At 33.6% G+C, this 20,408-nt stretch overlaps 2 protein-coding genes across 2 annotated transcripts in view; both read left to right on the top strand.

The window, feature by feature from the left end:
• Positions 1-20,408, top strand: part of LOC127726325 (cyclin-G2-like) — a 486,290-nt gene that overhangs the window by 250,412 nt on the left and 215,470 nt on the right. The gene's annotated exons all lie outside the window — the stretch shown is intronic.
• On the top strand, positions 23-16,786 carry LOC127726318 (uncharacterized). Its single transcript, XM_052233642.1, has 10 exons — positions 23-386; positions 1,881-2,048; positions 2,822-2,989; positions 6,413-6,534; positions 7,407-7,588; positions 8,092-8,245; positions 8,952-9,008; positions 10,723-12,247; positions 13,189-13,280; positions 14,937-16,786. Exons 1-10 carry the CDS (start codon positions 187-189, stop codon positions 15,068-15,070), a joined length of 2,802 nt encoding a protein of 933 aa, XP_052089602.1. The 5' UTR covers positions 23-186; the 3' UTR covers positions 15,071-16,786.

The raw sequence follows: 20,408 nt of genomic DNA, 5'->3' as shown, positions 1-20,408 counted from the left end.
CATAATTTTCAAACTCACATTTGACATTTCAAAATAACTTGATTTTAATAAGGTGTCATTATTCAGATAATTGGTGTGAAACCGCCGACTTTTCTGCTTTGTATCTATTGACAAAAATCGTACGGTAAAATCGTGCACATTAAGTATTCGCCATGCACTGGAAAGATACATATTGTCAGTGGCACAATGACAGTAGACATACCCGAGGAAATGTCAAACTTTGGAAATATTAACTATTCTAATATGGACATATATGATAACCATATTAGTGAGAAGACAGATAAGAAACGTCAGAGCTGGAGGGACGAGTGCTATCAGTTTGCTCAGGAAACTACACTTCATGGTCTTAAATATATTTCTCTAAGGGATGCCTTTATTTTTCGAAGGTAAGTTCTTTGCAGTTATTAAAAAAAATTCTGTAGTTTGTTTTAGAATTAATGAAAATAAGACTTTATATATGTCTTGCGTTCGAACCACTTTTCTGGATTAATCTTCACCAGGAGCGCTCAAAACCAAAACAAATCAAAACCATGGTTGATGAATATGTCAACACTAAGGAGTTTTATTACTAGAAGAACCAAAAATAATAGCCAAATCAATCTAAATAAAATTTCAACTTTTACTGAGGTAATAACGTGTCAGTCAGATTAACCATAAAGCATAAATTCAAAGATATCCAGAAGAAAGAAAAGAAAAAAGTGTTTTGATTCAAGTTCGATTTCATTAATCTAAATCCGACTCGTTGTTTTGATTGGTAACTTGGGAAGTACAACATTCGAGGTTTGAAATGACAATTTGACAGTAAAGGTTATAAAGGATTATAAAGATCTTTCCGATGCTCTGTAAACATAAAAGATTATCACCAACTACAAACCAATTCGCGCGACATAAAACACTATCCTCCCTCTATCCTAATTAAAGGATGACCCCAAGGATGGAGTATGATAGGAGCCATTATTTGGCCTCGGAAATTTCAAAAATGGCAAAACCATTCTATATAGCCTCTCAAAATTATGTTAATCTTATTGATAATCAACGGATAATATCATATATACATTTTAGTGCAGAAAGGTAACTTGTGATGTCACTATGAAGTTAAAAATAAATGAAGAATTTGACACATTTGACCTAAAATGATAATTTTAGACTTCGTTTCTGGACAAAAGTAGACAAGAGCAACGGCTTAACTCAAAAGTAGTTCACAGACATTATAGATTCACATTAACATCTTTTTAACGATGTATATTGTACACAGCAAAGAGTGTTTTCGGGTAAACCCTTTGTTAATATCTTAATATCTATTGCTCAGAAAACAAAAACGAAATAGTCATATGCCCATACAGTAGTAGTTATGTCAGGAATTTTACTATTCCTACGCTATCTCAGAAAAATGGATGAAATATTTGTCACTGCTAAATAAAAAACAGCAATCAAACAATGAATATATTATTATTCCTTGTAATCACTCAGACATTTTACATTGGAAAAAACTTTGTAACGGACAGATACTCAGACGCACAGTGTTCATGAATCTTAAAAATATTCCTTTTTGAATAACCGTCATCAGGATCTCTTATCAATCAACTATATATACCTATTTCTATTATTCTTACATATGAATAATTTAATATCAAAAGTGAACATATAATGATAACTATAAGAATTGATGAAGTGTCGGTAAGTATATACTTAATGACATGATTAAAACCTCTAGTTTTCTAGTACTGCTACTACTCTGTGTATACTGCTGATGTCAGCCAATTTTAGTTTTACGACATTTGCTCTGTTTCCATAACGACTACCAATCCTATAATGTTTCTAATGTACTTAAACAAAATGCCACATTACTGTAACGTTACTGTTTTTTTTTTAATTTGCAGATTATTTTGGTTTGTATTAACATGTTCCTGTTGTGGTATTATGTCATACCAGATAATAGACAGGATAATATATTATTATAATTCACCGATTACTGTCAACGTCAAAGTCAACTATAATCGTTCACTGGTTTTTCCTTCTGTCACAATTTGCAACCAAAATGCGTTCAGGTAGGTTGTCTCCCTTTATTACCTTACACTTATATTCTCGCTTTAAAAAGTTAAGCATGATATTTGATATGGTGTCCCCATATCATATATGCCCGCCTTTCTTCTCGTGTATGATTGTCCATTAATTTGCCGCAGAATTTTTGACATGAAATTGATAGATAGCTAGTTTTCAGTAATAAAGTAGACTGAAAAAATCAAAACAATCTCAAGCGAAAGAGTCCCTTTTCAAAAATAACAGTAACGAACATCTCCAAAATTGAGTTACACTTATCCTTGAGAAAATCATAAAGTTCAGGTACGAGCATCATAGCATATTCATGAATTGAATGTATTAACACCACAATATTTCACGCTATTGCCAATCTTGGAATCATAACATTAAACAGTGACATACTAGTAATTATATATTATGCGTTATAACTAGAGAAACTGATTAAATGGAAACACTTGAGCCTTTACGAATATAACTCCAGACCATTAAAAACCTGGAGGGATGTAAGTGAAATTACATACATGTATCAATTGCATTAGTTAAGCAAAAAGATTCATTTGTTAATTAACCTTTGTTGATAATTGATGATACATTAACATGATGTGAAATACCAATACAACGTACAATACATTCAGATCTCTTTCCATTAGATCTTTTTTCTTGATATGAAATGATGAGATTTTCAACAAGAATTTATATGCTTTGTTCTTAATTTACTTCTCTGAAGTTAACTGTGTAGATGGTATTAAGAAAACAACAGTATGATCTAATATATTTTCAGATCAACAGCTGCAGCTGAGAACAATTGGTATAGATTGATAGAAACCATGTATAATGACTCCTCAAAAACATTTGATTCTAGAGATTTATTACAGTTTAACGCCACCAAACTAAGAATTAGCGACTTGTTCCAGAAAGCGGGTCATACAAAAGAAGATTTGATTGTTGGGTTAGTTTTTTTTTATCATAGCTATTCAAACAGAATCAATTATCTCCATGGAGGAAAATTTAACCATGCAGGAAATTTTCATAACAACAAAAACCTTTGCGTAGCGATTCAATTACTAGTATTTTATTCATCAATTTTGTTGTTTGAAAAGTGAATAGACTGGTATTGCTTATAAGCTAAGGTGGCCCTGAGTTAATTTAGGTGTCAATCGATTGCTCAACGCCCTCTGTGGCAGTACTTTCCTGGTTTTGGTTTATAATCTCGCAAACACTAATCCTCTTTACACTTTGAATTAGTTTTGAATCAAGTGATCGGAAGCTCACGCTTTTTCTGTCGATTTGACTACTTTAACATCGGGGTATTTCAAACGATCAGAAACTCCGACATACATGAACATGTATCAATGGCTTTACAAAACATTTCTTACTTAGTTTTGTAAAAACGTTTCAAACGATTTTTTTTAAAGCAAAAGTTTTACTTATTTTAACTGGTCAATTCCTCAAGAGTTGACCACGCTTTTATTAATTCTGAAAAAAAATCTTAACCAGAAGTTTCAACTTGTTTATAAATTACAAATAAATCCAGGATTTACGATTTTTTTCTTTCTATCAACTGGCTGTTCGTATCGTTGATTTAATGTAACCCTTTCCGTGCGGTATTATAACGGCCTCAAACCAAAATACCGCTTTATGCCTTTTATAAGGTATGGGGAAAATCTGGATGCATTATATATTTTTTTTTGTAATCTGCTTGACCACAATATTTCTTATTTCTTTTCATCAAATTGGGGATCAGAATATTTTTTTAGGAAAAATCCATAACCCCCCGCCCCCCCCCCCCCCCCCCCTTGAAGTTAAATGGTCGTTACATAAAACCTGTTTTGACTTGCGGGGTGGGATTCCCTTCGGTGTTTGGCAAACGCAGTATAGAGGCCTCAAATTTCCAAAATTAGTGTAAACCCGCGGCATGTAAGTACTGATCGTGTTTATCTTTGAAATACGCTTAGGAAAAAGTAAAATAACAAACAAACAAAAACGAACTCTAAGGAAAATTCAAAACGGAAATTCCCTTATCAAATGGCAAAATCATAAGCTCAAACATATCAACGAATTGAAAGACATTTCCATATGCAGAAAATGGTGGATTAAACCTGGTTTTATAGCTAGCTAAAACGACTACTTCCGGTTGCTTGTCCTGGTGAAGCAAAACATAAGGAAAAATCGGAAAGTTCCGGATTTTTGGTGGAAATGACCTTCTTTAGACTACCTTACTCATATCAGTTTCACTCGGAGCTAATCACTTTCATGGTTAATGTGTTAACTCTGCATGCAGACTACAGTGGGATACATCTATCAGCATCCACTCAGTCTGCTAGGTCATGAAATTAAACAAAAAATCGTCTAAATTGACCATTTTCGCACCAGATGACCAACATTGGGGCAGTATTTCGCCTACCCACCTAAAATGATACCTTTATTTCTCAACCAACCAAGTTACACCCACGTTGAAATTTTTCAAAATTAACATTTAAAATATATTTCTGTATTGATGTATTATAATAAGTATACACTAAAGACGATAATTGATGTTAAAATGAAAATAAAATTATAGATAATTGTAGATGAGCAATAGAAAATTGGTATTTTTCTTTTGTTTGTTTTCTGTGTCATTCATTGCTCTATTAAGTGTTTCATTCGAATGACTATAAATTCCAATGTTGATTTTTAACATGACTAACAATGTCTGATTACGTCTGTCTAGATTCAATTAAAACGTTATAAGTCATTAAAAGTATATGAATTTAGAGGTAATACTCTATTTTTGTAATCTTTAACACACGGTTAATATTTTCATTTTCCTGTACATATGTTTGTATGCGACTATATGCAAGGAAGATTTCTGCTGCTTTTATCAATCTCGCCTATGTTATTTGTTATCAATTTTGTCTTTAGATCAAGATTCCAGGCGCTGCGCATGAATTATTGTTTCTTGTCGAGTGCTGAACAAATTCCTATAATTATTAGGAACAACAATGATTTTCATAAAAAACCCAGACACAGAATAAGAAATTAACAAATCTTGAAATTCAACATATTAACTGAGTTATATTCCACCAGATAGTCAGTACATGTATTTGGTACGATTGTTATTCTTTTCCCCTGCTTACCGAAGATTTCTTGTATTTATAAAAAAAAATGCATACTTTGCTACCGATTTTTAGTGAACATGAAAACTGTTTGAATAACTTTCAGTGAGATTTTTCTGGAACAAAAAGCAGGAGGTATCAATAGGGCAATCAAATGAATAAGTCGGAGAAAACAGAGAACCTAAAAACCAAACAAAAAAAAAAACGACGAAAGAAAACAACGTGCCAATAAACAATACTCAAAAACACGATTCACATTAAAACCGGTGTAATCTAAGGTATTCATGGAGGTGAAGCAGTTCCTGGACTTCTACAATTGATATATATCATATGTTTTGAGTAGGATCATAAGCAAAAAAAGTTCTGAACAAAACAACTGAAATCCTCTTTGGTGAACTTTGTGCAGTTACAATCATACTTTTACACAGGCAAATTTTGCTCACGTGAATTTCACATGAATCTCACGTGAAACTCCCCTCAAACGAGCGTATACGTGAAACTCACTTGAACATTTTCACGTGAAATTCCCCTCAAACGAGCGTATACGTGAAACTCACTTGAACATTTTCACGTGAATTTCATGTGCACTTTACCAAAACAAATTGGTATTTTTCATGATTTTAATTAAGATGTTATTTGAATAACTTTATTTTAAAAGTTTACATGAATTTCACATGAAAAAAATTCATGTGATTTTCATATGAAATTAACGTGAGTTTCACGTATAAGCTCGTTTGAGGTGAAATTCACTAGAATCTCAATTTACATGAGTGAAATTTTCCTGTGTAGTATACGAACTGGAATGTACCAACATTTAAATAATTCAGTAATGCCAATACCGAAGCTTTTTTCGTGACGTCGTAATATTGAGTTAAGATAATTGGATTTTGACCAATGAAGAACTGAGATATTACAAAGTACACGTTGGTTATATAAAAAAACCCCAATTAATCGTTCGTTCGGGGAAAGTATGATTTGGCTGGGAAATAAAAAAATATCATACAATTTCCTTATTTAAAATTTTAAACGTCCGTTGAATAAACTGCATCTCTGCATCACAGTTTATTCTCAGTGAACATCAGGATCGATCATAATTATATGGTCATTGGTTTCTTAAGATTGAGGTATACTTTCTTAAAATAATGTCAGTGTCGAAACTCTTGGTACTGGACGGATGCTACGCTCACAGAAATGTGGTCCATCAGTACCGGTATCAACCCTCATATCCTGGCTTAAGTAAATAACAGAAAAACATGAAGAGTATAAAACATTTTCAGATGTTCATGGGCAGGAGGAAAATGTACGCACGAAGATTTTGAACCAATATTAACAGACCATGGACTTTGTTATACGTTTAAACCAAAGAGCAGTCCGGATGAGTTTATCATTAGCTCTACAGGTAATATGTACATATACTAATAGTGCTACAGATAGAATAAATATCTTGTATAATAGAAAAACACACAAAAAGCAAATGAACAGCACTTTTATTGCTGCTCTTCATCTCAGAGCGGAATTCTTTGCAAAAAAAAAAAAAATTGGATAGACTTTGCAAGATGTAACACCACCAAAATGTATGTTCATTGATATCTGCATCTCTCCCTAATCACTTTTTGTTGTTTTATTGCTATTCACATTTCAGTTTACCTAGTACAGGAACTTTAGTTGGTGCTTGAAGTTCGTACTCTTGACATGATTATCAACTCTCTCGAAATTCCAACATGTGTAACATTTATATTGACCATCTCAGGAAAGGGCTGGTCTTATCAGATCAGATATACACAAAAACTAATGAAAAGATAGTAGACACAAAACTATTGACCTAAGGATGCTTTCTAATTCAAAACCCAAATTTCAAGTATTAAATACATCAGTTTTTTTTCCAAACTCAAATATCAATTAGCACATCCTCAAAGAAAAAACGCAATTAGCCTTGTTGAATTATGTATAAAATTATGTTATCATTTTGTATAATTCATTTCAACTAACGCTTATTTACTCAACATTAAAATGTGTTTTCTCTAGAATTGAAAAAAGTTAATTTGTCATTGTCTTTTCTTTAATTTCGCCCTTCGCGATTAGAGTTATTAAACGCTGTTATGGGAAAATGATGATAGAATTGATTCAAACAGGTAGTGTTTGGTTCTTTTGCAGTCGGTTCATATACACCTATATTTCTAATGCATATATACATTTTTTTTATTTCCTATAAGGCAAATGATCAGTTGTTTAGCTTACAATTTATGATTAACCATTTCCTGACATTTAAAGGCGCCGATCATGGTTTAAAACTGTTCTTAAATGTTGAACAATATGAATACATGCCTGGGCCAAATGATGCTGCGGGCATTAAACTACTGACATATGATAAAAGTGATATTCCACGTATAAAGGAGCTGGGGATGTCAGTACCAACAGGTATTCACGCTTTTGTTGGACTAAAACTAATTATGGTAAGTTGAACAAGTATTGTCATGATAATTACCTGAGATAGTCATTTTGTTTATAGTTCTCACAAAAAAAAAAAAAAAAATTATAGATTGAAAATCTCTATCGTTGTTAAAAAGTAAGAATTTAGAGCGTTACCATTTTTCATCACGTTTAACTTTGAAATTACATCCTTATAAGGACATTCTAAGACAGCTGAACAAAGTGCTGATTCACAAAAACATGAGAACAGTATAAAAACTGATATACAAATCCAGCAGGGCTTTCAAAACCTATTCGTCGAAGAAAGGCATATAACACAATTGCCAGAAAACACAAAAACCGAAAACTAACGTTAGGGCAAAACGATACCCAACGAAAACAGGGGTTGAACTCTGGTTCTCTACAAAGGTAAACAGTTCCTGCTACAGCAATGACATCACATATCATATAATAAAGTGGTTTCAATATGTACACCGCTATCTCTACCGATCTATTTTCCAACTGATGATCATAGTTTTTCTCCTAGATCAACAACTTACACGTACCGTATGGTGAATGCCAGGAGACTCAGTTGAAGTATAGTCGACAGTATTCAGTTGATGCCTGTATTATAGAATGCCTAAATCAATTTACACAAAAGAAATGTGGCTGCCGAAATTATTTCATCCCTTCTACTATGGGTAATTAAAACTAAACAAGCAATAATAATAATAATAATAATTGACCTTATATATGTATATACATACAAAAGTCTTGGTTTTTTTAGGGAATGTCTTGTTTTATAACAATTGTAAAGTTTTAATTTGATGGACAAATTGAGCTTATCTTTTTTTCTTATTTAATCTTCATTTGTTGAAGATATAAATACAATTATAGCAACAAAAAAAACCCTAAAAATAAACACATCTAGATGTCAACTTACGTTCGTCAACAAAAGACAAGTGTATGTACTATGCATCAAATTCTTAATCGCAGAGAATCGAGAAAAGTTGGGAATAGATTTAACAGAGATACACGCAGCAAGTATAAAAAAAACTACAGATTAGCCATACAAATAGCAAGTTTAAAACTACAGATTAGCCGTACATGTAGCAAATATAACAATGTGTAGGTACTGTGAACAATTAAATATAACAGCACTCAGAATTCCTTAAGTCTCAAACACTGATACTTATCATGTTTATAGCCCTACAAATGTGTCGTTTAGTTTGCTGAATCAAAATAATTATGATCACTCGATCATTCACGGCGTACATTTTAAACTGATGTTTTTAAAATGAATGCAAACTGAGCTATTATACAAAAACGTTTATGAACTCAATCGCAAATACACTATTTTATATTTTATTTTCATCATGAAATGTATAGTATATATATATATTACAGAAAGTGGAGAGGAATGTACGATGGAAGCGTTCTATTCATGTTACAAAAGTTATTACGGTAAAATATTTTAAATTTAACACAAAAAACAACAGTATTATATGCATCGAATATATTATGGATGTCATAACTTCGTGGTTTGATTCTCAAAAATCTATCTTGCTTTTCTTCAATAAAATTGAGAATGAAAATGGGGAATGTGTCAAAGAGACAACAACCCGACCATAGAGCAGACAACAGCCGAAGGCCACCAATGGGTCTTCAATGCAGCGAGAAACTCCCGCACCCGGAGGCGTCCATCAGCTGGCCCCTAAACAAATATGTATACTAGTTCAGTGATAATGGACGTCATACTAAACTCCAAATTATACACAAGAACAACTAAAATTAAAAATGATACAAGACTAACAAAGGCCAGAGGCTCCTGACTTGGGACAGGCGCAAAAATGCGGCGGGGTTAAACATGTTTTTTGAGATCTCAACCCTCCCCCTATACCTTGTCACATTATTGATAAGACATCGGAGTCTAATGGCAACTTTAAACAAAGGGTCTTTACTGAGTACTAAAGGCCAAAAAATTAAACGCACGGTTTGCTCAAAATTCAAGTTTGTTTTGGGACAATAAAAATTAAGCTAACTTTATTTAGATTGGTTAATTGTTTGAATAATCATGCATCAAAACAGGAATTACCAAAAAAAAAAAAAATTTACAGTACATAAAAAACACACCAACCACCAACAACCGACTGATTCTTAGTGACTGATCTCCAATGTATCATGTCTGGGTTTACTCTAGTGTTTTGTCGTTTGGTGGTTATATGAAGATTTTGATTCAAACTACTGGGAGTTATTTTTTAGGGTCAATGATATCCCTCTGACAAAGTTTGTTGTGTGTTTTAGCTATCGCTGCCTTTAGCCAGGTTGTGTGTGTAAGCTATCGCTGCCTTTAGCCAGGTTGTGTGTATTAGATATCGCTGCCTTTAGCTATGTTGTGTGTTTTAGCTATCGCTGCCTAGCCAGGTTGTGTGTGTTAGCTATCGCTGCCTTTAGCCATGTTGTGTGTTTTAGCTATCGCTGCCTTTAGCCAGGTTGTGTGTGTTAGCTATCGCTGCCTTTAGCCATGTTGTGTGTTTTAGCTATCGCTGCCTTTAGCCATAGTTGTGTGTTTTAGCTATCGCTGCCTTTAGCCAGGTTGTGTGTGTTAGCTATCGCTGCCTTTAGACAGGTTGTGTGTTTTATCTATCGCTGCCTTTAGCCAGGTTGTGTGTTTTATCTATCGCTGCCTTTAGCCAGGTTGTGTGTTTTAGCTATCTCTGCCTTTAGCCAGGTTGTGTGTTTTAGCTATCGCTGCCTTTAGCCATGTTGTGTGTTTTAGCTATCGCTGCCTTTGGCCAGGTTGTGTGTTTTAGCTATCGCTGCCTTTAGCCATGTTGTGTGTTTTAGCTATCGCTGCCTTTAGCCATAGTTGTGTGTTTTAGCTATCGCTGCCTTTAGCCATAGTTTTCTTTCTAAATGTGTTTGTTTTTCTTTGGCATCTATGCTTGCTAAGTGCCAATTCAGAAGTAGAGTTTTTTAAAGGACATATTAAAATCCTTTATTCATTAATTCCATGTCAATTTCACATAAAAAAATAAGTTAATGTGAAATTTTGATTAAATGTGTTTCCGAAATATTTAAGCATGTTTTTCTCTTATTTTATCTTTAAGACCAAGTTCAACACACAGGCGCCAGTTTCTTTAGGTGAAATTGTTAATGGGAAATAATTTAATTTCAGGAACTGTGCACGACACTCTACAAGATCAGTGTCACTGCCCTACAGCTTGTAAGTACAGTGTGTTTGATCCTATCATGTCATATGCATCAACATCAGAATACACAGCAGAAAAGAAACTTACTTCCGTTTCCACGTCAAAATTACACGAGAAAATTCTCAATTCACGCGAGATTTCAAACCGTATGGAGAAAAGAAAATATGAATTATTTAGTAGTTTGGTAAAGAATTTTGAAAAATCTTTTGACAATGTGATTGAAATGTTGCAGAATATCCTAAAACGAATTTCAGTTCACTTACAGCTAATGGATTCAAGGTATTCAAACGACAAAAATGCATGGAACAGAAAATCTTATCTTTACAGATATCAGATATATCATGTGACGAAAAACTTTATACGACCACGTGACGCGATGGAAGAAAGGACTCTCTCTAATTTGTGTGTTGGTTTTCATGAATTTGTATTTCTGCTTGAAACAAATCTTAAACACCTTTCTTCTGACGAGAGTCTTGATAAAAGTACAAGAGCGGCAATATATACCAGAAGCCTAGATTTTATTCGTAGTCAGATAGAAACAGCTGAACGCGCATCCGCAAATATTTCACAATTGTACGAGGCTTATCAAAACGGAACACCAATATTCAAATATAGATTTGGAAAAACAGCTCGAAAGTATAACAATTACATAACTCCGAAAAGACTTCTTGCCGAGTCATTGATCCATAATAGCTATGCTCGGAGATATGCTCCTCGGGTACAAAATGATATTGTAGCCATTAAAAGTAAACTAAACAGCTATATTTCACTGTTAGACGAGGTTAACATCACTGGACATCTGAATTTTACAAGGATGGCATCCATATCTTCATCCTATATAGATAAATGTGAGGATTTCTACCATAGTAAGAGTGTATTTTATGCCGAATGTATTGAAAGACCAAAAACTATTCTAGAAAACCGGTTTGAAAAATTTAAGGCATTCATAACGGATTACATTGAAACAAAGGAGTTTATAGAAAGCAATCTGAACAATCTGAGAGACTCTATCCAAAACGTATCGATGTTCGAGGTAATTCACATTAACATTTTTATGAATGAGTTAACCCAGTATTTGAAAGTTGATTCACGTATCAAGAAAAACACTTTGGCCGATATCGTTTTATCGGATTATCTGTTAAGCCAGTTTTCACGATGTGAGACGATATTCCAGGAAATCCGAAATAGGGGTCAGAATATTTACGATGGTTGGACTGGTCTTGTGACACGTTCTACGGACATGTGGACAGATATTGTTGATGATATAGACATGATTCCTTATTACAATCACAGAAAATACAGTTCGTTCCTGGTGAATCTGACGGAGTTCAGTAATGAGATTTACGAAGAGATATCGGACACAAGAACTAAAAATGATTTGCGTGCTATAATCGGAGAAACTGATAAAAAATTGGGACACCATTTTGAAGCCTTGAGAAATCACATGCTTTTGTTTAAATCCAGCATCAAAATTGATCAGTATTTTCTAAGGTAATCTAAACATGTGACTGTATGCATCATTAGATAAAACGATTATGTAGAAATAAGAAGATGTGGTATGAGTGCCAATGAGACAACTCTCCATCCAAGTCACAATGTGTAAAAAGTTAACAATTATAGGTCAAATTATGGCCTTCAACACGGAGCCTTGGCTCACACCGAACAGCAAGCTATAAAGGGCCCCAAAATGACTAGTGTAAAACAATTCAAACAGGAAAACCAACGATCTAATCTACATAAAAAACGTGAAACGAGAAACACTTATGCACCACATCAACAAACGACAACCACTGAACAACAGGCTCAATATGCTCATATGTAGTGTTTGTTCCCAATACTCGCCATTGCTAAATTAAGGATACTGTTAATGTTGAATTTAGGAATTTTGAAAAATTCTCGAAAATGAAAAAGATTTTTCATAATATATGGCTATAATACTATCCTTACTTTACGTTAAGTACCTTTTCTATCAAATCATGACCAAGTTAGAAAACAAAACAAGTTAAAATATTTCCGCCAAATTATAAACTCACAACAACTAAAGTAGCTTTAAAATTTATTGCATCCTAATTTGACGCGTCTCGGGTCTCCCATTTCATACACACAATTTTGATGCTCTGTAAGCAGTCGTTACTTCATCTTTAATAGTTTAATATATTTTGATAACTATAGAGAAGTTATCATACGACAGATGGTAATGGTTTATTGTCAAACTTCTCATGAATTTTTAAGAAGATTTGTACAAACATTCCAGTTGTAGTATTATTAATAACTTAAGTGTCTTTATTTTTTGCTTTATCCACAAATTAAATTATGAACATAGAAATAATCGTAACTGTACTTTACAGAGAAAATAATCGTAACTGTACTTTACAGAGAAAATAATCGTAACTGTACTTTACAGAGAAAATAATCGTAACTATACTTTACAGAGAAAACTTCCTGCAACTGGACGTATTCTATAGGGAACTTAGCTATGAAGAAATAGATCAACAGGAAGCTTATGACATATTTGGCTTGTTATGTATGTATAAAATTGATCAACAGGAAGCTTATGATATATCTGCACGGGGGGTCTCTTCCTATATGAAGGTTATACAAATGTGCCCTGGAATGGGTCCCTTTTTTGATACGTCAAATATATCAATGGGGTGCAATTTTACCGAGGAAATATATCAATAGGTAGTAATTGACCAATTGTGATATATCAATGGGTCATAATTTTTCAGTTTGTTGTGCAACGATCTTCACTGAATTTCCCAAACTCTTTGTCATTAAAATTTCAACACAAGTTTTGTTATTGATCAAATTTTATTTAACTGTCACAATTAATAATCTTTACCCACTAGAGTATAGTAAATATAGTAGATTGTATATGCATATAGGTTCTATTTGAGCTGATAAATATATGAATGGGTTATGATTTCGCTGTGAAATATATGTATAGGTAGGGATTTCACAATTATTCAATATATAAATGGGGGTGTTTTTTAAATCCCAAGTGCACAGCTGTACCCAAAATCCCATGTTGAGACCCCCCCCCCCCCCCGTGTATATCTGCCTGGTTATGTATGTATAAAATAGATCAACAGGAAGCTTATGACATATTTGGCTTGTTATGTATGTATAAAATTGAATGAGTAAATCAAATTGACTGCAAACCAAAGAAAATCAAAACGTCAAATCCAAGGAAGACAATACAAATAATCACAATGACTAGATCATACTTTTTTTATAAAACAAAATGGAAAACGAACATGTAACAAATATCCTAGAAAATTATGAACATAATGTTATCAAACAGGTTACATATGTAACGGTAGCCCCTAACTCTAACTCTTATCCCAAAGTATGTGATAAAGGGGCAAATTTATCAGTCCCCCTCCCCCCCCCCCCCCCCCCCCACACACACACAACAAACATCACGAATAAGGAAAACGACAAAAGCAAAATAAAAAGTAACGTCAAACAAATTACAAGCAATAAAAAATTGAGACAAACCCTTCCAAAAAGCAGTGGTGAACTCAGGTGCTCTAGTAGATGAAACAGTTCCTGCTCTACTAGCGATACCCGTCGTGGTTCACGTGACAAGTAAAACAATCGGTAATAGTACGCATTTGGTGATGTCACAATCGAGGAAAAGAGAGTGGAATTATATACAACTTCAACATATCTGTGATCTAATTTGCATTACCTTGTAAAACATCTTGTGAGAGATAAAATAAAACAAACTATAGCAAAAGTTACTGTGTAAGTTAAAAAAGCCAAATACGAAGCATGCCTGTTTCCATGGAAATTTATTGATACAGATTGAAAATGACTTACTAATACCCGATGATTTAACACAAATCTCTTGTGTTTTATTAATATAATTGATATATGAAAACGACACCTACAAAGAAGGATTTGTATGAGGAGGTGGACAGGGGGTACCCTTCTCCCACCTCCTGCCCCCTTATCTCCCACCTCCCACTTTTAGAATCTTTTTTTCTCTCCCACCTATTTTTTGTCTCCCACTTCCCGCCCCTTTCCTCCCATCTCCCGCCCCCTTCTCCCACCTCCCTGAAAAGCTGTCCACCCCCTCTTGTATAGTGAGTCGGATACAAAACACCAGTCAATACCTGATTGCTGATTAAATAATTGAAGACAATGTGCATAACCGTATAGATATATATTACAGGTGATATTGGTGGATCAATGGGATTATTTATAGGAGCGAGTGTCATGACAATGTTTGAAATAGTAGATTTTGTGATGAACATTTCCGCCGAGCGGGCCATCAGAAGTAAAAGATTCAGGGTCAATAGACAATAAACATTTAGTTTTATGTTGAGAGGCTTAAGTAATATGCATGTTAAAGGAAAATCGAGATTCATTATTTTTTATTGTGAAAATGGCCTCAGTCACGTTAAAGGCATGCTGCCCTACGACTGGCAATTATAACGAACATTTATATATTTTCAGGCTGTGTTATGTACTAAGAGACTTCAAATATGAAAGCGACTATTAAAAGGAAATTAGATATCTACCAAAAAAACAGTACACAAATATAACCACACCGACATTCAATATATAAACGGCATTATGCTCCTATAACAATATTACTGATGCATTGGCCACATGGAAAATTGCCATGTACTATTTAGCGATATTTCACTGGTCAATGGTTACATGCTGAGTGGTCAACAGGGACAATTTAAAACGTATAATCACCGTTACCAGTCAATGTATGTTCACTTTTAATGGTTTTCATTTGTGGCAAAAGACCCAATTAACTGGTTATAAAAAAATACCAGTCGATTTGTTTGGATTTGTTTTTATTTCTAATTTTTTTTTAAGAACATTATAATTGCTGAACCGTGGGTCGGTAAATACCCCGGTTTTTGCCAATAGTAGGGAGTAAAATATGGATAATATAAAAATAAGTAGATGTGGTATGATTGCCAATGAGACAACTATCAACCAAAGTTCAAATGAAGTGAATGTAAGCAAATAGGTAACCGTCCGGCAATTTTTTACGGATCATTCGTAATTGCACGGAAACAACAGAAACTGTCATTTTCAATATATGATGATATATGAAGGACCAAGAACTCCTGAACGACAGAAGTGAAAATCGTCAATATCAAAATTAACCTCAATTTTGTCATCAGTAAGAATATATTTTAACAAATTTGTAATTTCATTGGGGTGTAAAGATAAAGCGTTGAACGAAGTACATTTTATATGAAGTGCAGCGCTTTATACTGAAAATGTGCACACGATCAACGCATTTACAACCCTATAAAATTACAAAAAGAAGCATTCTTTAATTATTATTACATTGTTATGTTACAACCATGATATTCAACGAGTTATCTCAAATGGTTCCTTTGTTTTCTTATGCATTGTTGTGACGTTGGCACGGGGAGCACGTCATTAATAGCAATTCTCTGTAACCACCAACCAAGAAGCGGCACACATAGTCTCAAGACTTTTTTAAAATTTTGTTTGTTGGTAGCTATCGACAAACATAAAAGAAATAGATTGACAAAAAAAATGTTTAGGTCGTCGTTGCCACGGTTACGGGTCCCTTTGGATTTTGGCTCAAAATTGCATTTTTTGAGGTAGAAAAATTAGCATTTTCAGGCAGCTATTATGCACACACTTATTTTTGATGAATATTGTAATATTTGTTCATTAAGATATAATAATTAATTAATTAGATAAAAGATAAAAAATAATTCTGATGAAAAGGGGAGAAGGTGGCAACACTGATTAAAATAAGGGAGTTTTCATTGTACTAGTATTCAAGAAGGCAAATTATAAGCATTTTGCGTGAACTAATTACACACTTTTGCATCCACACCCATTTACATTGAAGCTATTAATATAAACTAACACTGTTGCCTAGTAATAGTTTATAACTAAAGGTTTGGGATTCAGGTTTCTAGGGTGTTTGCTAATTGAACCTAAAGGTGAAATTTTTGTTATTTTGTAAAATGATTTTGACCTTGTTATTAAAATATCTCATAAACTATGACAGATAAAGGATGAAAATCAATTGAAAAAATATTGCGCATTCAATGACCTTAAGTTTGATATAAAGGTAAAAGGTTATTGATGACCTTGACCTTTGACCTTAAGTCTTTTTTATTAGATTTTGTCAGAAATGGTTACAAATATGCCCATACCTTGAATAGAAAAATGTTCAGAACGATTATTGCTTTTATTTGGTAACAAGGGTAAAATACAAGAGGTCAAGGTCATGTTAAAAGTTCTTAGCATAGACACTTACTTGATAGAAAAGTACCTAGCCACCATAGAATTGAGAACGGAAATGGGGAATATGTCAAAAGAGACAATAACCTGACAAAAGAGCAGAAAACAGCCCAAGGCCACCAATGGGTCTTCAGCACAGAGCGTGAAAATCCCGCACCAGGAGGCGGGCTTCATCTGACTCCTTAACAAAATGTGTACTAGTTCAGTGAAAATGGACGTCACACTAAACTCCGAAACATATAATGAACTAAAATTAAAAAAACATACAAGACTAACAATGGCCAGAGGCTCCTGACTTGGGATAGGCGCAAAAATGCGACGGGGTTAAACATGTTTTGTGAGATCTCAACCCTCCCCCTATACCTCTAGCCAATGTAGAATAAACAAACACACAGCAATACGCACAGTAAAACTCAGTTTAAAAGAAGTCCGAGTCCGATGTCAGAAAAGGTAACAGAAGAAACTAAGCAAAATGACAATGATACATAAATTAACAAAGGACTACTAGCAGTTACTGACATGCCAGCATCATACATATTTGGGTTCAGGCTAATATGAACTGTTATATAGATTTTATTGAAAGGTGAGAGATCAATATCGTTTCTAAAGACCTAAGTAGCTATCCTCATATAGTTGGAAAATGCCTAGCAATCATTTTGATCCCTTGTGACAAAATTCCGAAATTTTGAAACTAAAACGAAATTCTTCCTTTCAATTAGAATGTCGAATTCCTTTAATGAACAGAAATAAGTTACTGACATGATTTTATTCATGTGCTTTTCAGTTAGTCATCAACCACGTTGTCTCCTGTTCTGACTAAAACATCACAGATATTTTTGTTTGTATTTATTATTCATGAAACTTTGAATTATTCAAAATAAGTACTAATTAAAGCTTTTCCCGGGCATATATACAGGTTTACAACAAGGGGGTAAATGGTCAATATCGTCACAGTAGTCTCTAATAGCCATTTTCATATCGTGGAAAATGCCTAGCAACCATCAATTTTTGTAATGCTGAAGATAAAATATAAAACATTTTTTTTCTGTTCATGATTCAAAGATCTTTCCTTTAAACTCACCTGGCTCTTAAGAGCTTAGTGAGGTTATACAAACACTGGGAGTTCGTCATTGTCATAATTTTGCACATTGTCCGTCTAAAATATTTCCCTTCGAAACTGCATAATCAAATGTTGTTAAACTTAACAGTAATAATGCAAAGCCCATATTCTGTTGCCACCTGATAATACTTATGGCTGGTACAAGTAAAAATGGAAGACTGAAATTAAAACGATAGTTCTTGGCTTAATTTATCGGTATATTATCGTCGGTAGGTGTTGATCTATCTTAAAATTTTCAGAACAGAAATTAGATGTCAACTTTAAGCAAATTTTACAGTTTTTATACTTGAAACTATTTAAATAGAAAATCACAAAAATACTTAAAATGACTTTAAACGACGACTTTTACGCAGTTTGGCCTGGCCTACAGGGCAAATACAGATTTTCTCATTTCTTGCTATCCGCCATCTTCGTCTGTTAGCTTGTGCAAAAGTCTGGTTCTTTGAAATTACTGGGCAAATTGGAACCAAAACTTATTATTCTTATGATATGTAGATAAAAAAAAACATCTGAAGGGACATAAACACACTATAATATAGAGTAAAGGACACTGTTTAATAAAATTTTGATTTTGCGTTTCTGCTTGAAATGTTATTTTAATTTTATTGTATCAATTTTACGCAAAAATACCAGGTGAATCATACAGCATCCTTTGGGCCTCGGATAGAAAGTAATTTAGTATAATTAAGATCTTGAAACTGCAATAAATCGGGAAAAACTCTATACAACAAAAATAATTAGCCAGACAAGATCTACAAGAAAGTCAAATCTGGCATGAATATTCAGTCAACTCCCCCCTTCTTGTAATGATGATTGTATCCTTTGTGTTTTGCTAAAACGTATGATCGATAAAGAGAAACTGTACACAGCTAAAACAATCACCAAGCACAAGATGTTGAAAAACTACAAAACACCGAGAGAATTCAAACTTTAAACATCAAAGTCAATCAGCTATATGAGATCTTCAGACATCTCAACATGATTAAAATCAGTTTGTCAACTGCTTTGTCGAGTTATTGCCTTTCAGTGACAATTTTCTCCGATTTAAGTGTTTTAACGAAAGCAATATTAGATAGAGTAAATTGTAATAAGCAACAATGGTCAACAAAGTAAGATCTAGAAATAAGTCAATTGACAATCGCCACATATTGCCATTCAAAGTCAATTATTAAAAAAATGTTTTAGTAAACGAGCAACTATTACAAGCAAGAATAGGCAGATACTTATATTTTGGCAATTGCACTAGGTCATGTTTTTCTCTGATTGTTAATGACGTCTTTACACTAAATCCATAGGAAGTTGGATGTGTGTACTGATTGATATTTAAGTCTTAGATACATGATTTTTTTTATAAGTTGTTATTGGCTTTGAACTAGCTGTCAGTAACTCTCAGAGTAGTCTCAGATCTGTACTTAAGTGTCTTTTTTGTTAGATGTTCTTCTGCTTTGTATTGATCTGATGAATTAAGCCTTTTTCAACTGATTTTTATAGTTTGTTCTTATGTTGTTCTGTTACACCACTGTCCCAGGTTAGGGAGAGGGTTGAGCGCTCACAAACATGTTTAACCCCATCACATTCTTTATGTGCCTGTCCCAAGTCAGAAGCCTGTAGTTCAGTGGTTGTCGTTGGTTCATGTCTGTCACATTTGTTTTTCGTAAATTGTTTTGTTATTAATTAGGCCGTTAGTTTTCTCAATTAAATTGTTTCATATTTTTCATGCCGGGGCCTTTTATAGCCAACTATACGGTATGGGTTTTTCTCATTTTTGAAGGCCGTACGATTGCCTATAATTGCTTACATCCACTTCATTTAATCTTTGGTGGATAGTTGTCTCATATCAATCATATCACATCTCCTTATTTTATAAGAATTAAGATATTTAAATTAATTATCATATTAATCAGAATCGACTCACTATGGAAGTTTTTGCTATCATTTAAGATAACAATATTTCTTTAATTTAGAAAAACAGAAAGCCAAAAACAAATTATGAAATCGTATAACATGCTCGGACGGCAAATATAAAACTGACATTGATTCAATACTATAAGAGCGGTTTAAATTTTACTCCGACTTGTTTAGCATTAAGGGTTGGGACGAAAATAGCGCAGAAAAACATATCAGATGTATTGAGAGGAAGCGGACGGACGATGATAGACAAATATAGAACGACAAATTGACGTTGATGAATTAACAAATGTTGACTTAAAAAGTAATTCAACACTGGACACTTTTAATTTGCAAAACACTCATTTGCAAATCCGCCGCCGC

This window comes from Mytilus californianus, unplaced genomic scaffold (assembly GCF_021869535.1).
Source record: "Mytilus californianus isolate M0D057914Y unplaced genomic scaffold, xbMytCali1.0.p SCAF_17, whole genome shotgun sequence".
NCBI classification, from domain to species: Eukaryota; Metazoa; Mollusca; class Bivalvia; order Mytilida; family Mytilidae; genus Mytilus; species Mytilus californianus.
This window is presented reverse-complemented; position numbering and strand designations above follow the sequence as displayed.